Here is a 23,298-nt window from a genome sequence, read left to right on the forward strand (position 1 = left end):
AAAACAGGTGTTTTAATCAAGGCCGAGGTGGTGCAGAGCTGTGATTTCGGAGGAGAAAGCCTTCATCTGACAAGTAGGTGCTACTGATAGACCCTTCTGAAGGACAAGACAAATGGTGTTACTAAATGAGTGCCACTTCAACACCATGTTTTGTTTACAACATCTTGTTTACTCACCATAGCAAGCCAAAATAATAAATATGAAGGTATGCACAGAATTATTTAACTGTGATTAGAAGAAAGCATATGTATTTCTGAAACAATGTCTTGTTTGCATTTCATTTATTGTGTTATGACAGGACAAGTGGTTACAGGTATGGACAGGGGAGAGGAAACACTAATGTGAACATGTGCACAAAATCAGTTTTTGTTCACAAAGCTTACCAAGACACTCTAGCCACTGAACAGAACATGCTGTTGGCCCACCACACAAAACAACTCCCTCTCATGTTTACATGCAATACAATAGCAAACCAAAATAACTCGCAGTCCTGCTCCCACAGAAGATGCACTTCAAAAGATCAGCCTCTGTTTCCCCTTTGACACACAGGGAAATACCCATGCATACACCTAAAAAAACAGTCGAACAAAAAACAAGGAATGATCTTTTGAAGTGTTACCAATGATGATCATACACCTGCCAAAAATGCATATTAACTGAACAAATTTAAGCACAGTTGAACCAAATCTGCCCTATAAATGTACAATACATTTATTTACTGAACTACAGTAATAGCAGCCCAATGTAAAAAGGATGGGGGGAGGGAGGTAAACTTTTTCCTTGTTTTATGACCTCTTCCGAGGATGAAGGAGTTTATTTTAAGTAACTAAGTCAGTCTGTAGACACAAATGAAAAGCTACATACAAACCTGTACGTATACCCAAGTTAACATCTGTAAATACAGTAAGGGCAAGTGCAGGTATTAGCATGCCTTTGAAAATCAGACACAATTTTAATGCAAATAAGAATCCAAAATTGATGGTATTCTGTGAAAAACAAGCAAACAATACTAATCACAAACTCAAAAAGGCTGTAAACAGTCACAGGCTAATGAATGCAAATAGAAGACAATGCTATAAAATGCAATTTTTTTGCAAAATATCAGGCAGTTGCACCATAAATGACTCCCAAACCTTTTAACTATAGTAATTGTCTACACATTAAAAAAGTAATTTTTAACAATTACTATAGTTAAAAATCACCAAAATAAAGCAAGTGATCAGCTTTTAATATGAAATAATAGTAGCGATTGTGAAAAGTCGGGCCTTATGCTTAAAGTACTGGATAAAACAGGTGATTTTAATGCACAGTTACACTAGCTACTTACTCTGGGGGTGTCATTTCTGTCATTATTCACAGGGACACCCAGGTACGCAGACTTAGCACACACGCTTTTCCAATGATCCAGTACAATGGAGTCCTTCACAAGTCAGCTGTCTATGTAAAGTCAGACCTTTCTGTGAATTTTTGGAGGAATACGGCACTAGTGGCATGCTCAGCTTCAGAACATGCTACTTGCCTATTTAGACTACAGGGGTTTTGAGGATGATGTATGCTGCCTACCACAAGGCCTGGTATGAACTAGGACCCGCAAATATTGCTGCAGTCCAACTAATATGTACTTTAAGTGTTAATAATATCAGATGAATGAAGAGCTTAAAAAACCCCTCATGAAACAAGTTTTTAAAAACTCTTCAACTGAAGTTTCCAATAGATGAAGACAGCAATAACACTGGCACAGCTGACCATGCCTATTACAGATAATAACAGGAAACTGCACAGTAGATATTGTACACACCTAACCCCTCACATAGTTGATAAATAAAACCCCGAACAATGGCTGGTGCACTCACAGACGCAGGGGAGGAAAGTCAGTGAAACCTGTTAACTGACATTAAAAACTGTTGTCTTGTATTTTAAAAACAGCCAGGTTATGGAGCACATGGGCTAGACTTCTGGAGTCAGAGCAAGAACTTCATAACAGCACTTCTGAAACTTGAAGGAAACTGTACTCTCATGATAAAGACAAGATTAAGAACTACTGCTTTTTGCTAATTGGAGAGAATCTAACGTAAGTACCGTTACCTCATATTAACAACTGAATTGACTCTTTATTCATATCACATTAAGTGGAAGAAACATATACCAGTCAAAGACAGGTGCAGGATAAAGATTCTGCGTTACAGGGCTTTCGATGCTTGTGATGAAACTGAAATGACCTTTGACAAAGTACAAACACACCTATCCAAACACACATAGTTACTGTTTTACTGTATCACAGAATTAGAGTATGAGAAGACCTCTATGTCTAAGCCGTTCCTAATAAGAGATAAAGGATTAGAACGTAGAAACTGCTATTATGTAACAGCACACAGCTTCATTTTTCACATTAGTGTACGTATCGAAGATTTGTAAAAAAGGAAGGCAAATGTTACACCTCAACAAACAGGACTAACTTAATCGGAATTAGTCAAATACAGGTGTAAAACATTGGTATGACAGAAAAAAATGATCAGAAGAAAGAAGTTCAGAAAAATTCAGAACTCATTCATAAAACTGAACGCAAGTCCTTCTAATGAGACTATCCAGTTAAAAATAGAACTGCAAGGCAATACTGTTTGTTTCTTTCTCTTTTACCAATTCTCTATTTGCAAGAGGCAATTTGAAAGCTTCCTTGATTATTTTTTTTTGTTTGTTGTGTGTTCCTTCTTAAATACCACAGACTTGAGTATGAAAACATGCCTTCTTTCTGTTGAAAGATCTAGCAAAGTGTGGGCAAGTAGGGAGATTATTTCACCATAAATGGTACATGAACTGGGTGGGAATGACCAATTTGCTGAATAAACATCCCCCTTCCTTAGCCGTTATATATCAGGAACATCACGGCCTAGGCTTCAGCTTATTGCAGTATCAGTAATAGTTTGAAAATCGGCAGTGCCTGCCCTTGAAACAGGGGAGTGCAAAACATAATTGGGGGGGGGGGGGGGGATCAGAATGCATACAGGATAACAGAAGAGAAGCATGAAATAATTCCCGTATTTTTCAGTTTACTTTCAACTAGTAAACCCCTTTTTCGCACTTACAGCAATATCAACCTTAATACAGCAGGCAAGTTTGCTGCTCGCAAGGCCTGTCTCTGATCACCAGTCACATATTTGTGCTTCTCTCCATTACGTGGGGATGTGTATCTAGAATTTCATCTAGAATTTCACTAGGCAGGAGCTTTGTGTGGAGCCCGGCTCCACATCCACTCCTCTGTTAATCGTAGTCTATTTTAACTTTCGTAACAGTGTTCAGGTTTGGTTTTTCGCTGCTACTCCTTCCATGAACAGAAGTTAAATGCTTTTTAAGAGCAGACTTGTGTTTAAAGTCCATGTCGCAACAATGACACTTGTAGGGCCTGTCACCGCTGTGTATATTCAGGTGATCCTGCAGCGTACTTTTAGCGGTGAAGGTCTTCAAGCACACCATGCACTGGAAGGGGCGGATGCCCATGTGCCCCCGGATGTGTCTGTTGAGATTCTTTTTTTGCGTAAATGTTTTCCCACACTGCAAACACAAGAAGAGTTTGTGCATTTTTAGATGTCTGAGATAGTTCTCAAGATGCAGAAATCCCCTCGGACACTTCGGACATTGGTGCCGCCATGAGTTGCCAGAATCCTCCAGGCTCTGGAACCCATTCATCAGGCCAGAATTTCCTTCTGGATTGTCACTGACAAAAGCCTGAAAGTGATTTCCAGACATTTCTGTATTTCTGCTTTCCACTGTAGAATTTATCAAGGAGTGCTGGGTTTCTGGAAAATATAAGTTTGTTTTAGAGGATGTGCAAGGCTGAGGAAAATGGTCACTTTCTACATTCGCTACGCTCATAGAATCCATTCTGAAGATACAGATTTCATCGTCCTTATATCCAATTTCAACTGTTGATATTTCTGGGGTTTGTGTGTCCTTTCTCTCAGAGATCAAGCTCTGCACTGCAGGCCGTGAGATGTCCTCCTTCTCCTGTTTCACAGGGTATTCTGCATTCACTGGGCTGTCCTCAGAGATCTCAATTATTTCACAATCTTTATCTAAAACGTCATCCCCGTTTCTCAGTTCAGCGTCGGAGGAATGACACCTCTCTGCAGCCTGGTTACCGTTCTCCATGGAAGCGTCGATTTCCAAGTATTTCGACAAAGCTTCGGTACACTTCTCCACGATGTGAACCATCTGGAGGTAACTGGCGGCGGTGAGGTATTTCAGCAGCTCCTTCTTTTTGACTTCCAGAGCCCCCGTGTAACAGGACAGCAGCAGCTTTCTGCCCACCTCGGCGCTCTGCAGGATGGTGATCCGTACCTGTTTCGACTGATTGAGCAGAAACTGATCCCTCATGAAGGTGGAGCAGGCGGCGAAGATCACCTTGTGCCCCTGGAACTCGGTGTCGTTGATGTAAATGGAGACGTCGCAGAAGAGGTTCTGCTGCCGCAGGAGGTTCATCTTCTGCAGCACGGCATCCCCTTGCTGCTCGAACTGGAAGTGCAGCACCTCCGAGTCCGCCGCCATGGTGCCGCTCCTGCGGGGGAGGCACCGGCACCGCCGGAGAGAGTCACGCCGAGCCCAGCCCCCCCCCGCCGGCAGGGCCCAGCCGCGGCCTCGCTCCCCCGCCCCGCGGCGGGTGACGGGCCCCGCGGAGCCGCCCGCCGCTACCAACGGCCGCGCCGCCCTCCCTCCGCCCCACTCACCGGCCGCGGCCCAGCCGGTCGCTGCAGCCGGTGCGTGCTCCGCCGCCGGTGCCGCAGCGCCCCGGAAGCGCTTCCCCCGCCCGCCCCTTCCGCCAGCGACGCCGGAAGCGGCTCCGGCGCGGCCGCCCGCCCGCCCCCCCGGGCGCCGTTACCGCGGCGGGAAATGAAAGGCGGCGGGAGACAGAGTTAGCAGCACGTTTATTAGAAGACTTGGCACTGCTACAGCGGCTGCCGCCGGGGGACACCGCACCGCACCGACAACGGGGCGCGCCTCGCCAAACGTCCGGTAGAGGTAGCAACGTATCGGCCCGGGGCGCCCCGGGCCGCCGCCCCCGTAAGGCATCTCGGAGAGCAGCTGCCCAGAGGCTCCTCCTCGCCTTGCCGCGGGGGCGGGCGCCTTCGGCGAGAACACGCCGAGGGACAGGCGCACCGCCGGCCCCTAACGCCGGGCCGGGCAGCTGGCTTCTCCCCGGGCACCGTCCCGGCCCCCGGGCGGGGAGGAAGCTGCTCCGACAGCCGCTGACCCGCCTGCTTTGGTAATAACACTTAGGCTAAGACTTTTGCCCAGTCACTGAAGAGGTAGCTAATGCTCAGTCCGTCGATTATACAGTCTCACAGGGAAAACGTCCATTCTGCCTTCTCAACCCTTACCAAGTCAGGAGGGCCGACTATTGCCCCCTCGTTGCTTTTAAAAATCAAGATTTAACGTGACTTTAGAATTCTTTCAACACTTTGTCAGTATGTATCACATTTTGATTCTCCCTCCTCACCTTTACTCCTCCCAATGACTCCAGAACCAAAATCAGCCCCACACAATTAATTTTTAAGTGATTTCAACAAAAGTTCATCGGCAGCTATCTACGTTTTGCCAAAAAGCTAGGGGAGAAAAAGACTGACACTTCAATTTGATCAGTTACTAACTTGCAAAACATGTCTTCTAAAAGAAAAATAAATTAAGGAAAGACTCATCCCTGATCTATACAGGAGGCTGTGCAGCTGCACCATACGCTGCAGGAACACATGCTACACAAGCTACCACCACGCAGAAAAGTGGTGAGCCTAAACCTCTGGTAAACCTAAGAGTTCTAAGATTTTCTTCTTCTATATAAAAAAAATAAATAAAATGCCAACATTAAAAAAATCCTAATATATTCAAGGAGTTATTAAAATATTTTTGTAATAGACTTCAGTTATTTTTAGGATATGCAGGAAGTTGTACAGCACATTAAGTTGTGAGACTATCCACTTACCAGCAAATAGTATTCTACACATTAACACACAGATTATGATAACTGCCATAGTCCTCATCTGAATATGCAACATCAGTAGCAACAACCAACGGATCTAGTCTTTCACTAATCGGAACATTGCAATGAAGACAACATTTTACATACATGGACAATTAAGTTCATCTTATTCTATAATCGAGCTGCCTCTGTATATTCCATTTATAATAATTCTCACTCCATTTTAATCTGTAATTCAGAGAAGAAGCATTAGCCAGATTTTTCTTTTCTAATGCCTCTTCTATACTCTTCACTTGTCTGTTCCATATAGGGGCAAATCTTAGATGAACTCTACCACCAGTGCACTTTGCACCGTGCCATCCGCGTATTGCCCTCTTAGCTCTCCAGTGTTTCTGGAGTCACGCAGCCATCTCCTGCATAAATCTTTTGGTCTGCACCCTTTTGCCAGGCCAAAAGCACGGACATTAGTAAGAAGTCCCTTTTCATCCAACAGATGCGTCCATTTTCATTGAAGAAGCAGTCTTCTGCACTTCTGCTTTTTCCTATTTATTTCTGCCACGGTCTCACCAAATGACCACAAGCAGCCTTTTAACTGAACAGCCAGCAGTCTCAGCCTTCTCAGACATCGACATCACCATGGCACAGGGTGGATTGAAAACCTATATATCTTGACCAAATCATTTTTTTGTTTCTTAGGAAACCCCTTGTCTCTTCACATCAGCTTCAGGTCCCCCACAGCTACTTGAACAAGCTGTATTCTCCTTGCAGTAACATTACAGCTTCATGATTCCACGAAAAAAACTTCCCAGACAGACAACGCTTTCAATACTGTCCATTTTGCTGCCACTTTTTCTAGCATTTGTACAGTTTTATTCCTTCCTCTGGCAGAAGACCATTTTCTTTATCGTGTCCATATTCATATCTGGTTAGATCGTTCACTAGTCCCTTACAGTATGTTGACCTGGCTCTGCAAGCACTTACTCTCCATGTCTATCTTCATTTTGACGTTAGCGCTATAATTTATTTCCATATAGTGAATAATATATTATCAAAATGTTTGAACAATACAGAAGATTCTGCCTGAAGACAGAATGCAAGTGTCAGACAGATGCAACTGTCACGGTGAGTTTTAGCTCAAAACAATTCTGAAAGCAGGTTGCTTTAAAAGTTTTTCTTCCCATGCAAACCTATTTTCTGCCCCAGGAACCTTAACAGTAATTTTAAGAAGTTCCAAATAGTTAGATTTTAGGCCTAAATATATTTGCTACAACTTGAAAGACGTAATGCCCTGACTCTATTTCCATTGCTTACTTCATAGCTGTCCATGTAATAGTTCATGTAACAGTCAAGTACAGTAGTTTAAAAACTCAATTGCAAAAACTGATTCACAGAATCACCTTGCTTTTCTACTTGAAAGTATGTGGATTTCTGAAAACGTTCTGCAAGATTAACGCTTTTTATCGTCCATCAGTGTAATGTCTGCATAAGGAAATCCTGGCTTCTACACACATCTGAAGATCAAGACCAACTTTTGATAATTACATACAAAACATTTTTTGCTCTAACACACCTTTGGTCATACCTGTTTAGCATTTTTAACCATACAATAGCAGCCTTTCACCCCCACCCCCTCATTCAAACACACAAACAGTACTACGTTTAGGTAGGAAGCATAATCTCAGCCTCATGGCAAACCTTGTGGAAAAGAGCTGCATTGGAAGAAATACTTATTCCAAATACAAACAGCAGTTCCCTACCGAGGATCAGCCATTTGATTATTAGTCTATGCTACACTTCAATGTAATAAGAGTGCTGTTCTACTGGGAATGGTGTTCCTCAGATAAATTAGTTTCTTTCAGCCTGATTGGGATGCGGATAATTCCACGGCACTTTTGAGAAGCAATACGGTATAATCCCAGAATCCCAATTAACATGCCATTCCCGCTACATTTGATGTTTAAGGCGGTATACAAGAGGTATTGCTGAGTACAGTCAATAGCTGATATATTAACCTATGGAAATTGTGCTACCTATACCTCATCCTAGGCTCTGTAAAACACTAATGATCATGAACTATGCAGGTCACTTAAAAAGAAGTATTCTTTGAATGTCCAAGACATCAAAAAACTTTATGTTGTTAATGTTCTTACGGCAGGTATTTTTGTTTCTTTTTTCAAGTTAACTGACATGTGGCCCTTATTAGATATCAAGGAGAGATATACAAGAACTAAAGGGGGGGGGGGGGAAAGGATAAAAAAAAGGAAAAGCATGGAGTCGTTATACATTGCAGCTTTTAAAACAGATTCTTTTCACAGTGTCAAAAAGCGGTATTTCTCCACTCCAGCTTTGCTCTAAACCCAACAACTGTTGTGGCTTACGTGATGCAAAATTGATGGAAGAAGGATGATAACTTTTAGTTTTGAATTTAGCTTATCTCAGTACATATACTGGTAAGTGCCCTTTAAAAATCGTAGGTATGACAGCATAAGAAACAGGTCATACTTGCACTCCAGGCACCGGCCTCTCACATTCCAAAGCTGCAATTTATTCTCATTTTGAACAGTACTATGCAATGATCAGCTAGCCCTGCCAAATCATTTAGGGTTTTATCTTTTCATAATGCATGTTGACGTTAAAAACCCTGAGAGCTTTTAAGATAGCGTTGATTGGCAGCAGAAGTTCCTGGAAAGAGTTTAGAAAGGGCAAAAAAGTGACACAAAAATACTTCATTTCAACTGTAGGGGTCTAGGGGTAAGATCAGAGAAAGATCATTTTAAGAGGTAAGTTTAAATTTAACTATATGGAGTGCTTTCAATTATCCAGTGCTTTTAAAAAAAAAAATAATAATCGGGTTATCTCACAGACTTGTCCTCTTTGCTCTTTCCTCCATCTGCCCAGACACAGAGAGGCCTCTAACTGTACAGCAGATGGTTTACTTGCAGCCCACAGCAACAGTCTTTCAAAAGGTGTTAGTCTTGAGTCTCCTAATCAGAGAGAAATGAAACAATTAACCCCATAATCCACAGTAGAGACACAGACAGAAACCTGAAGGAAGATTGCTATTCACAGAAAATATCAAGTAAGACTAAGAATGATGGCTGAAGACCTGCCAGGTTTTGCAATCCAACCCGCCATCCATCCGTAGCCTTTCAGGGCATACCACTAGTTTAGGTAAGAGCCCAGACCAACTGTTTGCTCCTCTCAGTCACGATCCCTACAAAGGGCTGGTTTTAATTGCTTAATTGACGCAGGTACTATCATTTCTTAAACTGAGCACAGCCTGAGGCAGCTTCCCTGCATCCAGTACCTGGCTTGCATCAGCTTGCTGACAGACCTTACTGTCTGTAGCAGCGCTACATGTGAATGAATCGAAGTCCACTGTTATGTCTTGAACGTTTCTTTCATTGGCATTGTCAAAGCTATTTTTACCGTGTAGCTGTTTAAGATGTTTTCTCAGAACGGGTTTATGCGCAAAAACCATGTCACAGTAGTTACACTTATGGGGCTTGTCCCCACTGTGCAGGTTGAGATGGTCCTGTAAGGAACATTTCTGAGAGAACGTTTTCCCACAGATCTTACATTGGAACGGTTTGATGCCTGCATGCACTCTCATGTGCCGGTGGAGATTGCCTTTCTGAGTGAATGTCTTGCCACAGAGTAGACACATAAATAGTTTATGCATCTTTAAGTGATTAGCATAGTTTTCCAGATGCCGAAATACTCTTGTGCACTTTGGACACTGATGGTGCCACTGGAGGCCTTTGTCTATACCTCGGTTGTTAGGCCCAAACATATCTTTAGAGGCCAGAATGATGTTATCGCTGCCAGCATATGAAAGGGCATAGTTGTGGAGGTGGTTTTGCTCTATTTCACTTGCTCTGTTTTCAACAGTGGAGTTGATAAGAAAGTGTTGAGGCTCTGAGGAATGCAGTGCAGTTTGTTCCGAAGAAATAAACTGGTTCTGATCCTTCTTATTCCTAACTTCCGTTACCTCCCCAATGGACTCCACCTTGATGATCTGAATATCACTATCCTCCATGTCCATACTGTCTTCTGAAGGTTGAATACAAGGTGAATCTTGCTGCAGAGAGTCGTCGTCTCCTTGATGGTCCTTCAGCTCAGAGGAGTCACTTTGCTGTTCACACTCCTTGCTCTCCAACGGCTGCTTCGGTTTTATAAACTTCCAGAGGGCCTGCGTACATCGTTCAACAATGTGGCTCATCTGCAGAAAGCTTGCGGCAGTCAAGTAGTTTACCAGTTCCATTTCAGGAAACTCCAGAATGCCACTGTAACAGGATAGAAGCAGCTGCCTCCCCACTTCCGAACTCTGCAGTATAGAGATTTTTACATCTCTGGAGTCATTTAGTAAGAACTGATCTCTTAAAAAGGGAGAGCCAGCAGCAAATACAATTTTATGCCCGTGAACTTCAATGTCATCTATATGGACCACGACATCACAAAATTTGTTTTCTTCCCTCAGTTTGTTCATTTTCTGTAACATTGAATCCCCATAATTGTCAAACTTGAAGTGAAGAATATCTGATCTTTCTGACATTTTGGCACACCTAAAGAAAAGCAGCAAGAAAAAAAAACAAGTGAGAACTTTTTTGTTTTCTAGAATGCAAGTTAGAAGGGTCTAAAGTAGTAATATAAAATGTGTGTTTAGTCAGATGTTATGTTTTAGCCTAAATAAATACTCAAGTCCATTAGAAGTAAAAAAAAAATCAAGTTTATACCTCGCCTCACAATATCTTTACCTTTTTAAATTTAATACAGCTTGAATATAAAGTAGAGGCGATATGACAGAAATTCTCCTGAAGCAGTATCCTAAAGAATTAAGATGTTTTCTACGCTACTTGTCTGGAATTTAAAGGGAAACCACGGAAGTATTTTTACCAGCCTTAGCTCTTGTTAAGCTTTGCTTCCACATTAAAACTCCTCAGAGGTTTTGTCTTTACCAAATAACAATGACATTCCTTCCAAAATCTCCTTCAATGCCTAAATAGCTTTCTTGACAAACTAATTCAAGGCGAGACAGAACCTGGCACCTGCCAGACATACAAACATCCCTCTTAATCTTCTGCATCTATCATATACTGCTCATAAGCGTTACAGTCCAAGAACAACGGCTACAGTTCCTCTAGGACACTCCACAATTTGCAGGAATATTGACATAGGACATGTTGTCTCATTGGAAGTAGCTGTAATTTTGACAAGCCAGTCTTTTAGCAGGAAGGACTACGCGAGCTGTGCAGTATCTGCAGCACTGGGTTTAACGCCTCATTTTAGATTGTCTTTTAAGTTTTTTTGTAAGGGTTGGTTTGCTGTGTGTTGTTTTGGGTTTTTTTAAATAGATCACAGAAAAAAGTCTTCCGTATGGCTCCTCATTATACAAATCGTGCCTTCTAAGCTCCCTGTTCTGAATACCTGGGGAATGTAGGAAGCCTTGTTTCTTGTCTTCTTCTTTGGAAGATTGCTCCTCTAGGAAGTTTGTTCCTGTTTGATAGTATTTGGAATGAAGAACAGGGGATCTTCCATAAAACAAGTATCAATCTTTCAACAGTTCTTTTAAGAATTTATAAAACTACACTGATTCTCGATGAAACACCGTTCACGCAATCCTGCCAGAGAACTGGGATTGCAGGAAGTGAAGAAATCACAGGAGACTAAATGATGCAAGATTTGGTGAGACACAATAACAAAACAAAGCAAAACTTAGATCTCACAACTATTACAAACACCGCATAAAGCTTGAAAGGAAGCTTTGAGGTTTATAGATAAAAGCAGATGCTGCTCTCTTGGGGCATGAAATATCAGCTCAGTGTACACAACAGGAACGGAGTAATGCCTAGTGTACACGAATGAATACAGAAGACGAGGGTTTGGAGCAGAACATTTTTAGAAGTATCTGTTGATAATCAGGGTCGTTTCAATTTGCTGATCAGACATCATCCGGAGATGTGACCTCCTCACTACTCGAGCCCATCAAGTATATCTTCCGGTGTACAGCACGTGAAAGTTACAAGAAGATTTCAGAAGCCTTCAGAAACAAGGGACCACAGGAAGGTCGGAAACAGGAGTAGCATCATTCTGCAGTACAACCAGTTCTGCTGAATCTACAGAAAGTGGAGCCGCCACAGTCTTAGTCATCCTGTCATCAGCGCTGCCTGACTCATCCCCATTTCTAGCGCAAAAGGTTTAATTTTAAGAGGCAACAGCCTTTGGCAAATATAAATGGTAGCAACAAATCATCATGAAGTATCTTCAGTGAATTTCAGGCATTATCGAACTGTTTCTTTCCGTGTTTTCTCTTGGAAGTGATGAAGGAAGTCTACTTGTGAGCCTGTTTTTTCCACCTGGGGATACTACCATATAAATGCAGTTAAAGTGCTCGTGCCAAGGCGACGCTAGACTGAGCTGTTAACCAGACACAACTATTCCAGCCGCTCAGCGTTCCTCGGGCAGATGACAAGAGTCACGTCATGAGAAACTGAAAACAGAAAAGCAGCGACTTGCCTTGATGCACGTTCAGTTTCCACTACCACTGCTCTCCAAGGAAAAAAAAGCCGTCAAATGAGCCCCCAACCCTATTTCTCGGGAGGGCGGTAGACCAAGCCCAGCTTCTGGTTAGCCGCGACACTCCGGGCCGAGCGGGGAGGGCAGGGCTCCCCGCGCAGCACCCCCCCTCTGGGAGCCGGTGCTTCCTCGGCTTCCACCGCCCGCGGGTGGCCACCGGCTCCCGCACACGGGAGAACGATGTTCCGGGACAGCTCAGCCCAGAGCCTGCGCAGCTCTCCAAAGCCATGCCCAAAGGCCAAGTCCCGTTCCAAAGCAAGAGGACGCCGCTGCCTGCGCCCGCGCCGGCCCCGCCGCCCCGCTCCCCGGCCCCGCGGACGGGAGGGAAGGGGCAGGTACCTGTAGCGCCGGGCCGCGTCCCCCCGCTGGCACCCGCGGCCGCTCCTACCGCAGCGCACGCCGCGGGCTCCGGCTACGGACCTAGAGAGGGGAGGAGAGCCGCCGTGAGCCGCCGCCCCAGCGCCGGGCCGGGCCCGGCCGCCAGCCGCGCCCCCCGGGCGGCCCCGCGACCCGCCGCGCCCCCGGCCGGGCCGAGCCGCCCGCCGAACCCGGCCCGCGGCGGAGGCGGCGGCGGGGGAAGCGGGAGCCGCGGCCCGCTCCGGACCCCGCTCCGGGGCCGCCGCCCGCGCCCCGCCAGCCCGCCGGGACCTACAGCTGCCGCCGCAGCCCAGGACGGCGACTCGGAACCGCATTGTTCGGCCGCCGGAAGCGCTCGCGCGCCCTCCGCCCCGCACCCGGAAGCGCCTGGCGGGGCGCCCGCCCCCTCCGCCGGTCACGTGGTGGGCGGCAGCGGCGGCCCAGGCCCGGCACCGGGAGGCGGCGGCGGCGGCGGCCGGGGTAGGTGGGGCTCGCGCTGCCGGCGGGGTCTCGTCCGCCCCGTCCCTCCGCCCTCGGGCCGCCCCTCTCCCGCCGGCGGCCCCGGCCCGGATCCCGCGGCGCCTGCCAGGTGCGTGCGTGCGGGCGCTGCCCCGCCGCCGCTCCGGGGCTTCGCCGCCGCTCCCCGCCCCTGACCGGCGAGAGGCGCGCGGGAGCTGGGGGCCCCCCTGCGCCCCGTTATCGGCGTGTCCCTCCCCTGTCCCCCGGGCCGTGTCTCCCTGCCGGTGCGGTGCCCTCCCGCTCTCTGTCCCCTCCGCCCGGCGGGGGCCGCGGCCTCGGCGCGGAGCCGCCCGGCAGCAGGCGCGGGTGGCGGCGGGAACGGGGCCGTGAGGGCGCAGGCGGGGGGCGCCGGGCTGGGCCCCTCCTCGCGAGCCCCCCTGGCTCCGGCCCTTCCCGCCTCGCCCCTCAGCCCTTCCAGCCCTGAAGCCCGTCAGGGTTCCCGGGACCTCTCTGAGCGCGTACCGGAGGCGCCGGGTTTCACTCCTGCGGCGGGGCCGTCCCGTCCCGGGCTGCGCTGGGCTTCTTTGGGGCTGACGCTGATTTACCGGCCAGACGGCCGCTTTCCCGCTCCACGGCCTGGCTGTGTCGGTTGTTGCCTGTTGCTTCCAGGTGGATCCTAAAATGTGTCACTTCGTCGCGTCCAGACATCTTACCTGGTTAACGTACCGTAACCTCGGTGTTTCTCTCGGGCTCTTTTACATCCTGTTGGCAAGGACGTGTTTGTTTCCCTTAAAACATCCCCAGAAGATAATTTTTAAGGGCTGATTGCATCAGTTAGGGGTGAAAATTAAGTATAAACAAACAGACTGTGCTAAGTTGGTTTGAAAACACGCACCAGCAAAAATTAAGTGAAAATTGAACTGGTAGAAGTAGACTTTGTGGTTTTCATCTGTGTAGTTTTGCCTGTTCAAAGCATTTCAGGGGAGAGGAGGAGGAGAAACAATAACTCGGGAGAGGTTGGAGAGAGGGAACAGATCATGTTTATTTCTTAAATACAAGCTGGAGATCAAGTACTGCTTACCTGTACTGTTACACAGATATAGCTTGATCTGTATTCCCAATTTTATTCTGCTTGCAGGTTTTGGTAAAGCACAACTTGATGGGATTTCTGAGATTTTTGGCTACTTTATTAGAAAATGCGTAACTGCATGGACTTCCCCAGTGCTGATTAAATTACAGAAGCGCTGTATTCTTTTTAAAGGCCTTTACTTAACATTAAGAGGTCAAGGACCTGAGCAAACTTAGTTTTGTGTACACAGTAAACAAATTAACAAATGGAGCTTGGCATAGGGCTTTCCTTTCATTTTCCAAATCCAAGTGCAGACAGCTTTTAGTAGCATGCACTGAATGTAACTCTCCTTTTTTCAGTTCTTTCACAGCGTATTTTTAAAATGCTGTATTTGTCTGTTAAGCGTAACTCTCTGTTTCTGTTTGCAATGAGAGAGGAACTCCAGAAGTATATAGAGCATCCTCTTCAGAGTTTGTTTAGCCTCTGGCTGCACCACCTTTCTCCCAGCCTCCAGCCTGTGTTGTGTCCTGCATGTCCCGGCTGCCCCGAGCAGACAGCGCGTAGTTGTGCTTGATGCTGATGGAGCGTCAGCCGTGGAGCAGGGATGAACCAGCCGTTCATAGTTAATTCATTCCAGCCACATTCTTGTGATGGGCTAGCTAAGGCAGCGTCAGCATTTCTTTTATAAACCATGGTTTCCCAGGACCTGCTGCATGTTTCTGGGGTTGGAGAATTTGCTTATTACAAGAGGCTAAAATTAGAGTTTTGTCCTCTGAGCAGATAGTTCAAATTAAGATTAAAAGCAAAATTATGTTGGCAATAACTACGAATCTGTTAAGGATTGTTAACAAAGATTGCATTAGCTTAACTCTTGTGTTTTGTCTGATTCCTCGTTTTGCGTACAATGGCCAATGATTCACTCGGCTTCCTGAGATCCGTGCTTCTCTGCTCTTGAGAGGAGGAGGGGGGGGTGAAATTTGAGGCAGCATTATCTCCAAATAAATATCGGGTTTTTTGGCTCTTGAGGTTAGTGGGAACATCTGTGGCTGTCAGTGTGTTTTAAAATGAACAGAAAAGTTACTGTTGTAGTTGCTGTTTTTTATTAATTACTCTCTTTAGTCATCCTAAATCTTTGTGTTCATATGCACTGGCTTTCTTGCTTCATTCTGAGTGCAAAATACTTCTCGTTGCTTTTGAGAGTGTGATTTGTACAGGGAAGGTGGGTAAAGATCAAACATATGATTATGCAGACTAATCATGTGATACATGAGAAGAAACAGGTTGCTAGTGATTGATCTTTCTCATATGTGTTTTTTCCCGAAGCTGCAATAAAACACAGGCGGTGTGCGTGTGCTCAGAAAAAGGCAAACCACAGCTCCTTTCCCACGTGTCTGTCGGTGTGACATCCCTTTTGCTCTTACGTTTCTTATGCTGCTCAGACTGAAACACCTGGCATGACCACCTGTAATGACGGCATTGTGCTGTAGCATTTTCCAGGCTTTTTTCAGGACTCGCTGTGTATTTGTAAAACAATAAATGTACGCTATATGAATTGTGAAGGTAAAAAAATCGCAGATGCCAGACTATAAAGGGCTAAGAATCCTAAAGAATGCTGGCTTATTTGTCATAAAACAGCTTTGCAAAGTACGTTGCAAAGCTTCTGAACTCTGCTACAAATTCCACTTTTCACCTGCACTAAGATGCTAATGATGAAAACTAGGAAAGTAGAACTTTATATGTTTAAATTGAACCGTACTGGGTATTATTGTTAGGTTATGTGTAAAGCCAGAGGAGTAGAAACAGAATATATGTTCTTTTTAGTGAATCAGTTTGCATTGAGTCAGTCACCTCAGTGTCTTGGCCGTGTGCTACCTCCTTGTTTTCCATGTTTTTTAACATTATGCTTAGTGTTTTTATATTTTAGGGGATAGAGGATACTGGTTTCTTTTGCATGCCAGCCTTTCTGTCTTTGCTGTTCACGGCAGCTTCTTGAATTATAATATTCTTCAGTAATTTAGTTAATATTGCTGTATTGTTCTTCGATATCTGGTGCATTCTTCATCAGATACACTGTAACTTTGTGGAATCGCTGTAGGAACTGCAGCTGATTTACAAAAGCTGAGAAAGATATGAATGGGGAAAAAAATCTCTTTTACTCTCTAGTTTGCATACCTGTTCTCATGCTTATTCTCTTTTCTGCCCTGAAAACCCAAAACTTAAGTATATTTTGTGTTGTATTCCCCTTTAAATTCAGTGCTAAGGGTGCTACATCTGCTGTTGGCTTAAAGGTAACCGCTGTTTTAAGCAGTCTAAGGAGTTCACAGCTGAAACATTGATTTTTCTGCTCACCCTCTGGCTTTTTGTGTGGCTGTGGATGTTCTGAACACTGGAAAACGGGTGCCCCTTGGAAATGGAGTGAGACCAGCCATAGTTACAGGTGCCTTCACTTGTACGTGTCTCAAGGTGGCATTCAAGCCTCAGTCTCTTACAGTAATGTAAAATGGAAAGGTTTCTGGTTTTCTTTTTTTTATATACTGTTTGCTTAAAGCTCTTTTAAATTAATTCTGGCAGTAGTTACAAGGAAAATTTTGATCACAAGTTGCAGGTCAGGTGCCAAATACTTGGGAGAGGATAGGAAAGCAAAGGATAAATATTTTATAAATCTATGTAACTAATCTTGAACTTTGATAGGTTTGTTTTCCAGTTGTTTGAGATTTTAGCACGGTGAATGGTGTCTTTGCTGTACCTTTGCATGTTATCTTGAATACAGAGAGCAAGGTAGGTTGCTACTGTTGTTTGGTTGCTTTAAAGATAAACAAGAACATTTTTAAAAAGATAGTTTGAGTCTTGGACTTGCATTGTAGCATTCTGTAACAACAGCAAGCATAGAGCGAAGGTGAATTAAAAGCAGTGACCCAAAAGCCAGCCATGTTGCCTTTCTCATTTTGCAGCTTTTTCCAATGGTCTTTTGTGTGAGGAGAGGCCAGGATACCCATTTAATTATGCAGGTGAGCGAAGAAATAAGTTGTTTAAGATTTGCCTCTTAGTATGTGTTTTACCTAGACGCTTCATCTCCTGTAGAGGTCTAAAGACGCCTTTAGGCAAACACTACATTATTGTGGTGTAGTTTTGTGTCAGGAACTAAACTAGGCTGAATTCAAAAGCTCCTATTTTATTTATGTTGAAACAAACTAAAGTCTCTTTCCTTGTAAGGGATGAGACATTGGCTTCTTCTGAGAAACGTTAAAACTTGAGATCTGCACTTGGCTGGGGTCTTTTCTCCTGCCTCTCTAAACTGTGAGAACAGAAAGCTTCAGTTCTTGGCCAAGTTGCAGGTATTACTAAAGAGCACTGTCACCGCTGTTTGTTCTTGCTTTTTGATTCCAGAGGAGTCATAAGCCTGCCACACTTAATTGCTCTGCTGGTCTTTGATGTGTGCCCTTTGAGGCTGGCCCATATTTTAATGAGCTCATAGGCTTTCTGTTGTTGATTCTGCCATTGTGAGTTTTCTGATTCAGGTAAAATGATCCATGCAGTAATCGGCATGGAACAAAGTGATAGCAAGGAACAGAGGAAATAAAATGCATGCAAAGCAAAGTATGGGAATATGGAAATTTTTGTTAACTTCAGGCAATATTTTAGCATTTTTAGTATTTTAAGACTGTGCTTTTGCACCTTGACTATTTGAGCATTATTCCGATGAACCTCTGTGGCTGATTCTAGCGCGGTTGGGTAATTGAGCCTGGCTTGCTGATACATCACTAATAAACAAAAGCTTCTTACAGTAGCCTACTACATTGTCCCTTTCCTGTGCTCTCTTATCTTGTGTAATTTCAGTAAGACTTTTGCTCAATGTAAGATTGGCAAAGTTGGGCTAATCGGGACCTTCTGCTGTTGCAATTCTGTATTGTGAAATTACTGTAGGGGTTAGGCTGAGCCAGCTGTGCTCCAGGATCGAGTGTGATGTCTGTTTACACCACGCTACTAAAAAAAGGAGTATGCAAAAGTACTGCATACTTTTTCTTTGATTGAAGTTAATGTTGGTGAAAGGTGTCAGATTGAAAGACTTTGGAAATAGGTGAAATTAACACTTCAAGACAAACGCGCTATACCAAAATAAATTGCTAAATTGATCCTTGCCTAGATGATCTTTACAGCTGCTTGTGATCAAAGCCCGCGCTTCTACTCATACTGTCTTAGTGTGGCAGATGAGTTTGCACTGTTTGAATGAAAACAGTACGGCCAAAGGGATATTAAGTGAAGCTTATTTTTATTCTGTGTTTCAGTATATTTGATTTGGTTATTTTCAGATGATCTGTGTGTTATGTAGATGGTGCAATAAGGAACTTCTATAGAAATGTTTTAACATGAATTCTTTAAGCAAAAGCATCTTTAAAAATGAGAACTCTGCCCTACCTTTAAGGTACCTGTGAGTAATACCAGATAGACACATACAGTGGGTAAAACTTTTCAAAGTATCTAAATTTCTCAGCCAGTAAGTCTCACTGAAAGATCTTAAAATGGTTTTTTGAAAAGGATATCTAAATATCTTATATGCTTTTGAAAATGAAACCCAATAATCATAGGTATATTGTTATTCATGATCAACCCACATCTGTTCTTCCTCTTGCGCACTGCTTCAGTTGTCCAGTGGAACATGTTTCAGGACCATGAGGTGACTTGGTCAGGAAAGTAATCAGGTTAAAAATAACCCAGAGGAAAAATAATTTGTTGTCCTCCTGGCAGATTTTCAAGTCATATTGGTGGCTGTGGAGAGAAGGGTATTGATAGAAATAAAAGCAGGCTTTGCTATTTTCGGTGCATTGTTCTTGGTTCACAGAGGAATGCGATGAGCCATGCTTGTGGATATGCCAGGTTTCTCCGTTGTTTGGCTGCTCTGTTGGAAGCCAGGTTGGGACAGTGCTCCACCGAATGTAAGACATAACTTGAGGCTGAAAAAGCACTTGGCTTTGGTCATGCTTGGGCGTATGTGAAGACCCGAGCCATTGTGATAAGGGTATATTTGGGTTTCTGGGAAATTTAATCACCCATTTTTATCACGGCAGTCTGTTTTGAGCCACGGATTCTGAGAATCTGTGCTGTAGAGTTCAAGGTGTGCAGCTGAACTTCACCTTTTGTTCCTTTCTTCAGATGCCTCTCGGTGCCAGTTCCAGCCTTTTAAAATCCTCTGTTGGCTCTGATTCTCAGTACTGATCCAGCCTACGCTGTTCTTCCTGCTTCTTGGAAGTCTTTTCTTTTATTGTTCCTTACAGTACAGAAGATTCAGCATAGATTCATAAAAAGCTGTATGTCCCAAGGTTTTAGAGCATCCTTACCACAAAGTATCAAGAGTTAGATCTAACTCTTTTTTTGGGGGGGGGAAAGAATGTGACTGCAGCATACAGTGAGCTCTGATAGCTACAAAAGTAATTTTTGCATGAACATAGGTGAAGGCAGACAGATTATCTGAAGAAAGTAAATGGACTTTATAGTTCTGGCCTTAATACGAGTCCTTTGTCAGCAGGCGTGGTGTATGTTCCAAGGGCCTGTTTTGTGCTATGTGTAGAAAATGGTGCCTGACATAATAATGAAATACTGCAAAAAGATTTATTAACTTCCCTTTTGTGAGCTGTGGAAACCAGTGCTCTAGTAGTAGCGTGCTTCTTAGGAAAATCAAAGCAGGACCATGAGTGTACACTGACAGAAGAGTTGTAACTTGGTTATGCTGTCAGATGTGTTACTTTTTATAACTAGTCAGCAGGTTTCTGAAAAGAAACGTTTGAGCATTTTAGCATGAAGTTTTATATAAGTATTTTTATGATTTTTGTTTTTCAGGAGTTTATAACATATTTAATCTCATTCATGAATCGAACTTCCTTTTTAAGTCATGGATGACAAGGCTTCTGTTGGAAAAATCAGTGTCTCTTCAGACTCGGTATCCACTCTTAACAGTGAAGATTTTGTCTTGGTTTCCAGGCAAGGGGATGAAACACCATCTACAAATAATGGTAGTGATGATGAAAAAACAGGACTGAAGGTAAGAATCAATAACCTGAGTTTGTTCCCTATACTTCTAAACCAAACTAACCATAGAGAGCTTAAAGAGGGACTTCTTTATTGTGGAAAACTTGACAGAAGGGAGAACTTATTCAGGAATCAATTTTGCCAGTGATTTCTGCATTACTTCTGCTGATGTCAGAGGTGATAATTAGGTTTTGAGTAAGAGCTCTCTCCATCACTACCTGTGGGGTTTTTTCCCCACTTTGCAGAATCCTTCATGAAGTGCTTAGGATGAAACAGACTGGCTGTCAAGAACTTGGAACTGTGATTTTATCACAGCTTTCAGATAGAAAGCAATATTGACATACACTTGATTTGACCATATCTGTTAATTAAAATATATATTAAAGTTTTCCCCAATGTGAAATGTTCTCTTTAAGAAATGTAGAAGTGCAGTTATAACTAACAACTTGGCATTAACCGGACAATACAAGCCTATGTGGTAGGCTTGTGTGAATTGGAAGGGCATTGACATCTTCTCACTTCTAAAAGTGGTGTTCTGAAAAGAGACCCTTGTCACTCTCTCTCTCTCTCTTTTTTTTCCTCCCCCTGCTTCTTAAAGTCTTTCATCCCAATTTGTATTTCAGCAGTCTTTAAGCAAAGTAACAGAAGTAAGGTGGTCACTCCAGATTCTGTCATTTTAGTGTGTTGAAACCCGGATCTTTCCTAGAGTGAGTCAAGTTAGTATGTTCTTTGTGGGAGATGGAAAGAGATATTCTACCATCGCAAGGGACTGAAGTCTACAGTCACATCTGTGTCTTAAAAATAATGTCTTTAGAGATGATAAGAAATCATGTGTTCTGCCTGTTGGATTGGTGTTCCTCTTTTCCTTAGCAGCAGTTGTAACAGAGACTTTATTGAACATTTCTTGATGCTTTTGCTCATCTTGCTTTTACCTCCCAACTGCTTTGCTTGTTTTTCTTGCATTCCTTTGAGTCCTGGACAAGACATGCCATTATAGTGGCTATTTTCTTTTACATAGGACTTCAAGCTAATTCTGCTAGTTAAGAGTTTCAAGATCTTACTTTTTCTTAATCTGGCAAAAATGTTCACTTATATTTTATTGCTATTGCAGAAGATTGCCACTTCACATCATAGGATAGTCTAAAAAACCCTGAAATTTTCTTGAACAGTCAGCCTGGTGATCTGTGAAACCCGCTGAAAGACTGTAACCTCACGCTTGTCTTTCTAGATGCTGCAAATACCAGCAGGTATAAATACTTTAGAATTCAGAGTAGTCTCCATAGTGGTGCTTATCTTGAGAATGCTTATGTGGCAGGGTATGTAATTAGCTCCCCAAGTTGCGATGCATCATTTGAGACCCCAGGAGACAGACACGGTCAACCAGATTTTCCATTCCATCCTGTTATTCCCAAAGAAAGTTTGGAAACATGAAATGCCGTAGTCTGCAACAATTCTTGCTCCACATGGGAGCTATTTGTATTGCTGGTCTAACACTTGCCTTGTTGTGGCTGTCCTGCAGTGTTTGTATGATACGCTATATCTTGTTTAGTACAATCAAAGAAATCAGAGACTTGTATATAAAGTAATCTTCAAAAAGCTTGCAAATATTTCAGAGGAGAATATGCTTAATGAATTTCAAACCAACTCCTGAAATGTACTTCTTAAATTTTCCTCATGTGTTTATTTCCAAAGTGGTTTATAAAATGCTGGCTGCAGGTATGCTGTTCCTCTTGATGAGGGGAGAAGAACATTAGCACTGCTGTCTCCTGATCATCAACAATTGTAAAATAAAGTTGTGCTGTTCCCTTGTTTGGCACTGAATGTCACAGAGCTTTGTAGGTCTTAAAGATAAGCTTCTTTATGAACTTGGTGCCAAGACTGAGCACAATCCTTGAACAAAGTGATTCACCTTGAGCCTTTTTCAGTATTCTGGCATTTGAGAGTGTGTGCTGTTTGGTTATTGGCTGCAATCTCAGTGATTAATGGAAACATTATACCTTAGATAAGCAGTCAGTGCGCAGTCTAAATTCTCCCATAAGGGGATCTTCCTGTTAACCTCCTTCCTTCTACTTAAGGAGGTGAAAACTTTTAACAGAGGAAATGGGGGAAGACTTTTTAGCTGTTCTTAGGGTCAGAAATTGTCTTTGGCTATTCTGTGAGAAAAGAGACATACTACCCTAGAATATGGCTTTGTTCTTGGTACCTTTTTTTTCAGCTTGCAAATAGTCATTCAGTATTCAGTTTTACTGTATTATTAAAGTCTTTATTGTGTGCATGGATAAGTGGAGTTGCGAAAGTTGTCAGAGGTATGTTAAAAGTACTGTCACCGTGATATCTGAAAGTCTTTAAGTAGCATATGGAAAGTTAGTATTAACAGTAGAACAAGAGAACTGAGGTTATGTATTTCATAGGAACAACTGAGATGAGTTTTTTTCAGGGAAAAGCAATTGCTTTGGTACTTATAACTAAGTAAATTTGTTTGTATATGTTAAAACCCATTTGCTTGGATGTGCCCACTAAGAAAAGCAGAAAATAAGTTCAGGTTCATCTTTGAGCAGATGTCTTTTTCTGGTGTTCTGTTTCTTTGGAAAAGCAGTTTGAGGATCTTACATTGATTGGCTAAGCGCAGTCTGAGGAGGGAGCTAGAAGTTTAGGCTTGTGTTTGTTGAATGTGATAGGCTGTGAAATTTGTACATCAAACCTAAGGCTCTCATTTCGAATTTGTTGATATGCTATAGTTTTAATTGATAGTGCTGTGGACTGACTTAATGCACGTTTTTATTTTTGTTCTTTCTCAAGCCCAGCCAGAGAAATATTTCTTCTGAATACAACCAGGAGCCATATT

The 23,298-nt window shown here is 43.5% G+C and overlaps 4 protein-coding genes across 5 annotated transcripts in view; 1 reads left to right on the forward strand and 3 right to left on the reverse strand.

Annotated features, from left to right (window-relative positions):
* The window catches only part of PDCL (phosducin like), a 96,686-nt gene that overhangs the window by 43,996 nt on the left and 29,392 nt on the right, over positions 1–23,298 (reverse strand). The gene's annotated exons all lie outside the window — the stretch shown is intronic.
* On the reverse strand, positions 265–4,792 carry ZBTB6 (zinc finger and BTB domain containing 6). The gene is made up of 2 exons (XM_075520061.1): positions 4,722–4,792; positions 265–4,552 (listed from the first exon to the last, which is right to left on the reverse strand). Exon 2 carries the CDS (start codon positions 4,540–4,542, stop codon positions 3,259–3,261), a length of 1,284 nt encoding a protein of 427 aa, XP_075376176.1. The 5' UTR covers positions 4,543–4,552; positions 4,722–4,792; the 3' UTR covers positions 265–3,258.
* Positions 8,802–13,265, reverse strand: ZBTB26 (zinc finger and BTB domain containing 26). Of its 2 annotated transcripts, XM_075520060.1 has the most exons (3): positions 13,197–13,265; positions 12,884–12,964; positions 8,802–10,533 (listed from the first exon to the last, which is right to left on the reverse strand). In XM_075520060.1, the coding sequence occupies exon 3, from the start codon at positions 10,521–10,523 to the stop codon at positions 9,207–9,209; it is 1,317 nt and encodes a 438-aa protein (XP_075376175.1). In that variant the 5' UTR covers positions 10,524–10,533; positions 12,884–12,964; positions 13,197–13,265; the 3' UTR covers positions 8,802–9,206. The 2 variants fall into 2 exon arrangements, with proteins under 2 accessions (XP_075376175.1, XP_075376174.1); XM_075520059.1 differs by having other exon boundaries at positions 12,884–13,238.
* Positions 20,265–23,298, forward strand: part of RABGAP1 (RAB GTPase activating protein 1) — a 69,475-nt gene continuing 66,441 nt past the window's right edge. The window contains exon 1 of the mRNA XM_075520128.1: positions 20,265–20,466. Within this exon, the coding sequence (XP_075376243.1) occupies positions 20,317–20,466 (150 nt within the window). The 5' untranslated portion in view covers positions 20,265–20,316. The remainder of the gene's footprint in view (positions 20,467–23,298) is intronic.

The sequence above is a fragment of the Mycteria americana genome, chromosome 17 (genome assembly GCF_035582795.1).
Source record: "Mycteria americana isolate JAX WOST 10 ecotype Jacksonville Zoo and Gardens chromosome 17, USCA_MyAme_1.0, whole genome shotgun sequence".
Lineage (NCBI taxonomy): Eukaryota > Metazoa > Chordata > Aves > Ciconiiformes > Ciconiidae > Mycteria > Mycteria americana.

Bases quoted from the DNA above. Each gene is read 5' to 3' on its own strand.
- ZBTB6 (XM_075520061.1), bottom strand. From the start codon at position 4,542: ATGGCGGCGGACTCGGAGGTGCTGCACTTCCAGTTCGAGCAGCAAGGG.
- ZBTB26 (XM_075520059.1), bottom strand. From the start codon at position 13,236: ATGCGGTTCCGAGTCGCCGTCCTGGGCTGCGGCGGCAGCTGTAGGTCC. The intron at 10,534-12,883 runs GTACCTGCCCCT...GCTTTTCTTTAG, and splicing joins GACGCGGCCCGGCGCTACAG to GTGTGCCAAAATGTCAGAAA.